This window comes from Apaloderma vittatum, unplaced genomic scaffold (assembly GCF_000703405.1).
Source record: "Apaloderma vittatum isolate BGI_N311 unplaced genomic scaffold, ASM70340v1 scaffold32346, whole genome shotgun sequence".
NCBI classification, from domain to species: Eukaryota; Metazoa; Chordata; class Aves; order Trogoniformes; family Trogonidae; genus Apaloderma; species Apaloderma vittatum.
The window spans coordinates 1-7,764 of NW_009723898.1; the positions used below are offsets into that span (position 1 = coordinate 1).

Sequence of the window (7,764 nt, forward strand, 5' to 3'; positions counted from 1 at the left end):
TCTCCTCTCCTCTCCCTGCTCCTGCCTGGCCAGACCACCAGGCTCTGCGTTGCTCCCCCCAACACTGCAGTGTCAGAGCCCTTACCCTGTCTCCTGCCCTTCTTGGCCTTCCCCGGGCGCGGGATCTGGCTGTGCTGGCTCATCCACATCCCCGGCATGACCTGCTGCCTGCCCCCACCAAGGCTCTGTGTTGGTCCTTTGGTTATGCCCACCTAATGGGTCCTGGGAATCACTCTCCTGCCAGTTGTTTACCAAACCCTGATTAATAAAATCAGGTCACTTGAGTCCCAACTTTGCCTCTGAGAAGATTCTCATCCTTTGGAATACTGCCTCCTTTGTCCCATCACCTGTGTCTCCCTTCTAACCCTGAGTAGTGAGTGTGGGAGAGGAACCTTGCTGTCCACACTCTCCGTTTTGCCCCTCAGAGCATCTTTAGAGCAGTCTTTAAGGAGGGCTGACTAGTAGCTTGTCTGCCTTGCAAGACAGAGCAAAGAAAGGATGCTTAGCAATGAGAAGGAAGGGGAGTGGGATGCAGAGTAGAGCAGCCAGAGACTCTACCAGGCAACACAGACACCGTCTGTGTGGATGATGATAACATGAAGTTGGTTTCTGGCTAAGCAGGTATCAAAAGAGCAGGGAGCAGGGCATGCCTTACCCCCAACCTAACCTCACCTGTCCTCCAGCCAGCAGTATCCAGGGGAACCTGCCTGAAAAGTGTGTGGGTCCCAGAGCTGAAAACAGGGTTCCTCATCTCCAGTGATCCAAAAGGGCCATCAACCAAGCTAATAGGCTAAGCAGTGTTTCTCCTCTCTCTCACACCTTTCCTTGTGCTGTTCCAGGCTCCAGCATCTCACTGTAACACAGAATGACAGAGCACGAGGACTTCGCAAGCTTGGTTGGATACTGGAACTCCTCCGACGTTTACCAGTTCAGCCCTGCCAGTGTCATTGTTCCTGTGGTCTTCTCTCTCATCTTCCTCCTGGGCACAGTGGGCAATAGCCTGGTGCTGGCAGTGCTGCTGCGCAACGGACAGATGGGCCACAGCACTACCAACCTCTTCATCCTCAACCTCAGCCTGGCTGACTTCTTCTTCATTGTCTTCTGCGTGCCTTTCCAGGCCACCATCTACTCCCTTGAGGGCTGGGTCTTCGGCTCCTTCATCTGCAAAGCTGTCCACTTCTTCATCTACCTCACCATGTACGCTAGCAGCTTCACTCTGGCTGCCGTCTCTGTGGACAGGTAACAGTCTAAAGACACCCGTGGGCTGGGGAAGGAGGAGTCTGAGGAGCTGTGCTGAGTGAGGGCATGGCAAGATTTTGTTCCAACACCAGCAGTGTCAGTCCATGTCAAGGGCAGTTTGGGGACCACTTGTGTCTCCCTTGTCCTAACAGCCCCAAGCAGCACTTCCAGGTTTTCCAGACAGCTGCATTTCAGTGTGACATGGAGTGATTCTCATATTGCTGCAGACAGGTTTCAGGATGACAGGACCAGCAAGCAACAAGAGGCTTGTCACACACGTGACCCTTCACACCAACTACACTTCTTGTAGAATCACAGAATTGGTTTTGGTTGGAAAAGACCGTTAAGATCATCAAGTCCAACTGCTGTCTAACTCTACTAGGTCCACTTCTAAAGCAGGTCCCTGAGCACTATATCTAGATGGCTTTTTGAAAACACTCAGGGATGACAATTCAACCACTTCCCTGGGCATCCTGTTCCAGTCTTTGATAATCCCTCCAGTGTAGAAGTTTTTCCTAATGTCTAACCTCAACCTCCCCTGGCTTATTGTGAGGCCATTTCCTCTTGTCCTATCGGTTGTAACTTGTGAGAAGAGACCAACACCCACTTCTCTACAACCTCCATTCAGGTAGTTGTAGAGAGCAAGAAGGTCTCCCTTCAGTCTTTTCTCCAGGCTAAACAACCCCAAGTCCCTCAGCTGCTCCTCATAAGTCTCGTTCTCGAGACTCTTCACCAGCTTCATCCACTGGCTCTGCTGGCCTTACAGCACATGAGCATCCTTCCCCGGGTGCTGGTGGGCTGAGGCTGCAGCAGTCGCACTCCTGGCTGTGCTAACTGCTCCTCTCCCACAAGCACCAAACTACCTTCCCTCCCTACAGCTATCTACAGCTTCACCCTATGATGTTGCCTGCAGATGGGAAAGCAGAACTGATTATTACCGTATCTGGCTGCTGTCGCTGGAGAAAGCAGACAGATCACCACTGCCTGCTTTGGGCTGGCCTGAGAAGGCAGACAGTGCTAAAAGAGGGGTCACCTGGTTCCTTTGGTACCAAGGTAGAGGCAGCCACAGCTCCAGTGAGAAAATGTCCCCCCAGGCCAGCCTGATCTGAAAGATGGAGAAGGCTGGAAATATGCCCTCAGTGGGGCATGCCTGGTGCCCAGTGAAGCTTCCCCAGGTCTTGAATCCTCATTTCAGACCTCCGTCTCGTGGATAAATTCTGCCAAGCAGTGAATATCTGCATGGTCCCCACAGCTGGCTCTAGTTCTCTGGCTCTAGCCCAAGGGACGTAACCCATCCCACCATGTAAGGAGAGGTGATCCAACCTAAGCCTGGGGGAGGAGAAGCATGCTTTCTAGAAAGAGAAAAGCTGCTTTACCCAGGACTGTATGTCAAAGAGGGTGTGTAGGACCACTGCTCAGGGACCTTCAGGAGAATCAAGGAAACTCTCTTGTCCCTGGAGTTTATGTGGCCAGGAAGAGCTAGGCTGAAATCTCAGTGCTGGTTGCATTGCTCTTCCCTCCAGGTACCTGGCCATCTGCTACCCGCTGCGCTCCCGGGAGCTGCGGACCCCTCACAACGCAGTGACTGCCATGGCTGTGATCTGGGGACTCTCTGTGGTCTTTGCTGGGCCCTATCTAAGCTACTATGACCTGATTGAGTGGGAGTCCAGCTACATCTGCATGCCTGGCTGGGAGGAATGGAGACGCAAGGTCATGGACACCAGTACATTTGCCTTCGGCTACGTCATCCCAGTGCTAGTCATCAGCCTCTCCTATACCAGGACCATCAAGTATCTGTGGACAGCAGTGGACCCCCTGGAGGACATATCAGAATCCAGGAAGGCCAAGCGGAAGGTAACCAAGATGATCATCATTGTAACCATCCTTTTCTGCCTCTGCTGGCTGCCCTACCACGTAGTCATCCTCCGATACCTCTATGGAGACTTTCCCTTCAACCAGGCCACCTATGCCTTCCGCCTGCTCTCCCACTGCATGGCCTATGCCAACTCCTGCCTCAACCCCATTGTCTATGCCCTGGTCTCCAAGCACTTCCGCAAGGGCTTCAAAAAAGTTTTCAGCTGTCTCTTGAGGAAAAAGCACCGCAACAAGGTCCGTGTCATGCACACTGCCCACATTGTGCCTGGATTTGAGGCAGGCTCCACCGAAGTGTCCCACATGCATGAGGAGAATAACAGGTGCCAGCTGAACCCAGCCTCTGTGGCAGTCCCACAACAACATCCGCTTTATTTGTTTTCTCCTTTATCCTTACCAGAGGCTCTCAACCAGGAGCCACTCCAGCTGACTGAGAAGCCAAGGAATGCTTGACCTGAGGAACATATTTCTCATTGTGACTGATGGCAACTCACCAAGCCAAGCTTTATGAAGCCAAAATCTACAAGCACAAGACACTTCCACATGAAAGGCTAACACCTAGGCAGTCAAAACTCGGATAACTTAGCACTCCTTTCTTGCCGTGCTCAATATAGTCCAACCAATTCTCCTTGCTAATTCCTTGCTACCCTGCCTTTCCAACACATCCCAATCTTGTAGAGGTGGGCAAACTAGAACTGGTAGCTCTAGAACTGGGACCTGTATGGAGTAAAACGTGTCTGGGTCTCAAAACCAGCCTGCTACATCCTCTGCACGCCTTCCCAGTCCCACTGGTGAAGCCCTGTCACTTCTGCAACATTGCTACCAGCTCCATTGCTGGAGAGCTTGCAAATCCCAGCTATAGTCCCTCACCACACATGCACAGTGCTGCAGGAATCCAGAGCAGAGGCGGTCCCTGTTCCACAGACCCTGCACTCCAACCAGGCAGCAAGATTTGACTGGCAGAGCAAGGTATCCAGGGCAGTACCTTGCCCAGCAACATGGGTACAGGACAGTGCAGAGAATTTCCAGCAATGGAGCGCCCTGTCAGAGGTTCTTCTGGCAAGTCCCCACCCTGGTTCTTAAGAAGGCTTCTCAGATATGCATGTTGGAACACCTGCCCCTGGTACAAGGTCTTACCTTCTGCCCTCTGTAAAGGACACATTACTCTCCTATCCTTCCCCAGGCCTCCATCTCCAGGGCAGCTTTTTGAAGTCTCTCTGGTGAGGCAAAGGGGATGAACAGTGATTTAATAGCCTTCATTCATGAAAGAGTTGGACTTAACAAGCTGGAGAAAAGCTTCCAGCCTGTTTGAAGGTGTTACAGGGCTCTCAGGATTCACTCTTGGCTGCTGTAGTAAATTCAGCCCGTGGTGAGGGCTGTAAACAAACTACTTACTGGTTTGGTTCCTGCCAGGTGTGCCTCTGCCAGGCAGTTGTAATCAGTGACAGAGAGCTCCCGCCAGCCCAGAAATACTTGGTCAATACTTGTAAAACATCAGAAAACCAGTAGCCACTCCAAGATTTACAAGTCCACCAGTCATACCATGCCTGGTGCATCAACATCACCAAACTCAGCTCTGGAGCAAGCTAGGGAGAGGAAACCTTGGGCTCAGGAGAAGGGGAACCAGATGCCACATGAGGCTGGTTCTTTAGTCCCACTGAGCCCTTGCTAGCGAAACAAGATCTTCCCCTTCCCTTTCCGCTTGGAGCCTCCTTCCATGTGCCTCCTTCCAGTCTGATAAGCTGTAAAGGGCCTTGGGAAGAGATGGGGGCTCTGTGGGGCTCCTGATAGGAGTTCTATGATTTGTGATGCCTGCTTTGAGACAAGGGGAGCTGATGCACAGCAGGCAGCCTCTCCTTTGGCTGATCACCAAGGACTACTGTTTCTATTCAAGCTCTGAGGTCATACACATGTATGAATTTTCCAGGAGACAACTCCAGCGCAGTCCCTCTGCGTCCCACCCTTCATTATAGTGTTAGTGAAGTTCTGCAGCTAACCACATAGCCTCCAGCTGCTCCATGTCATCATGAAACACCTATGCCTCACCTTCATCATTAAGGAACCAGATCTGATTTTTCTCTGGTTGAATCATATTGATAGCTATGGCCTTCAGCAAAACTCTAGTTACTCCTAGAGCTTTCTCATTAGAACTCTTTTCCTGGGTCAAAAAAAAAAAAAAGATAATTTCTGTGCAGGAGCCGTCAGACAAGAACTTAGACATGCTGGTGAGCTTCAGGCGTAGACATCAGTACAGGAAGGCAGGTGCTGAGTGGCAGCTGCATTTTAGATGTCTTGCTCTCTAGAGAAATGTGACTACAGATTTTCCAAAGGAATTTATTTGGCCTTGTTCTCCTGTGGGATTCACTCTATCACCCCAGCCCCAGAGAACATTGTGTTCCTAGGTCTCACTCACCTAAGCCTGTCATCTGCATAGACCTGGGGAGTGCACTCTGAGTTCAATTTCAGACACTTGGCTGTCAAGCCAGTGCTGGAAGTTAGCTGGGAGTTGACAGGAGGAGACAAGGTAGGATGGGCAGAGTCGGAGCCCCAGGTATCAACCCTGTCTGGGAAGAAAACAGTCTCCTACTTACAGTGCACCCAGATGGTTAACCCGGGCCTGTGTCTGCTCAAATAGAGGAAAGGTTTTTCAGCACACTCAGATGAAGAAAATAGAAAAACATGTTAGTGCCCATTAGAGACAAAACAGGAACAGAATTTGGTTGAGAAGAGTATAAATGAGAAGAGTAACAAGCTCTGAGATTTAAAAGGCTGTTCCTAATGATGTACTTCGTACAGTCCATAAGTCATTTTATGTTTGGCTGTTTGCTCTGACTGGTTTTCACTTATTTTTGTTTTTCTTTCTAAAGATGACAGAGAACAAGACTGGGTAGAACATCTGAAGTGAGCAGAGCTCCAAGAAGCATCTCTGTTTTGGGATTCCCAACAGAAATCAAACTAGATGCCTGCCCAAAGCACAAAGGAGAGCCCCTGTGCATGACGCCCTAGGGGAAAGCACAAACAAGTGGGTTATAACAGGACTTGACCAGCTTTCTCATTTTTATTGATTATCAGGGGTAGTTGGCTTGGTGTACATGAGCTGCGGCCAGGGCCATGGGGAGCAAATCTGTGGAGAGGCCCCTGCATGCCTGAGCCACTGACAGTTCTTGAAACCTTCCCTCAAAGAGCTCCTTCATCTTTTCTACCACAATTTCTCTCTCTTTTTTTTTTTTTTAGTGCCTGATATGTCCTTCAGTAAATTGAAGACCATGGACTTTGTTTCACTGACTAGAGGTGGAGAAAACTATCACCTCCGCACTGCAGCTATGACTGCCATATATGAAAACTTCAGCCTCAAGAGAATAAGGAGAGCAGCAGCAGAACACAGTTCCATCAATCTTCCACCACATATCGAATTTTTTTTTTAGGCTTTTGCTTGTTCTACCTCTCTCCATCCTGACACAAGGTTTTAATGACACGCATCAAACAGGCATCCCACACACTTTTCCTGCAATGCCACAGCATCTGGCTGCTCACACATGGGGGCTGTCCTTGGCTCACACAGTCAGCCAAAACAAATTTCAACATAGGATATGAAGGGCACTGTCTCAAATCTACATGCCCAAGTACATCAGGTATATCATGGTTTAGAAGTGGGCCTGTTAGAGTTAAATAACAGTCAGACTTGATGATCTTGAAGGTCTTTTCCAACCATGGTGATTCTATGATCACCTACCACCACCTGAGCACAACAAACCAGGCACAAAGCAGCTTCCACTGGTGGCCTTTGAGATGCAGGGGTCCCTCCTGCCCTGTGCCAGGGAGAGCACAAGAAATTTAAGAAGTAGACAGTGGTTCTTCTCTCCTGAGCTAGAAGGGAAGACCACAGCAGCAGTGAGCTGTAAGGGAAGGTGTGTTACGAACAGCAGGGAGCCCACAAAAGAATCGGGCACTCTTTAACAAATTGTTCATTTCTGGGAGATTCCTGTGCCCCACAGGGAGTTTTGCAGCTCTCCAAGGGAGAAGAAGCTGGCAATCTAGCCGAGGGGAATGGTACAGATTGCTCTGAGGAAGCCAGTACCAGTGGAAAGAGCTGGGAGTGGATATGAAAGCACCTACGTTTCCTGCCTTGAGAGCCACAAGCCCTTCACTGCAAGGCATGCCAGGGTCACCCAGTGTCAAGCACAACAGCCCCATTCCCAGCTGCTTCCCTGCACTGCAGTGAGGGTCAGCACCCACCTAGGGGCTCAGGACAAGCGTTGTCAGGAGGAGTCTGGCTATCCGAGACACGGCAGGAGCAGTGGAAGGTGAATGCCTGGCGCCAGGCGTCATCCTGCAGTCCTCCAGCTCATCACATAAGCCCCAGCCATTAGGTAGGTGTCCTCCATGGCAGAGGCTGCCACTGGCTGTGGCCAGCAGTCACCCTCCTGTGACTGTTCATGCCTGCAAAGGTTTTAGCTACCCCAGCTCAGGCTAATGCCTGATGGATGCTGGCAGCAGCACCATTAGTTCAAAGCGAGAGCACCACACAGGTAGGACAGGTGCCCAGGAAGACCTAAAGGGCCACGATGCAGCCATTCTCTCCTGCAGCCACCATCTTTCATCTGGCAGTTGCCTCCAAATCCATCGACTTATGGCAATGGCGTAGAACAAACC

The 7,764-nt window shown here is 50.6% G+C and overlaps 1 protein-coding gene across 1 annotated transcript; it reads left to right on the top strand.

Annotated features, from left to right (window-relative positions):
* The first annotated feature begins 865 nt into the window (after window positions 1-865).
* On the top strand, window positions 866-3,564 carry LOC104276110 (galanin receptor type 2-like). Its single transcript, XM_009872287.1, has 2 exons — window positions 866-1,239; window positions 2,763-3,564. Exons 1-2 carry the CDS (start codon window positions 866-868, stop codon window positions 3,562-3,564), a joined length of 1,176 nt encoding a protein of 391 aa, XP_009870589.1.
* Window positions 3,565-7,764: the final 4,200 nt, after the last annotated feature.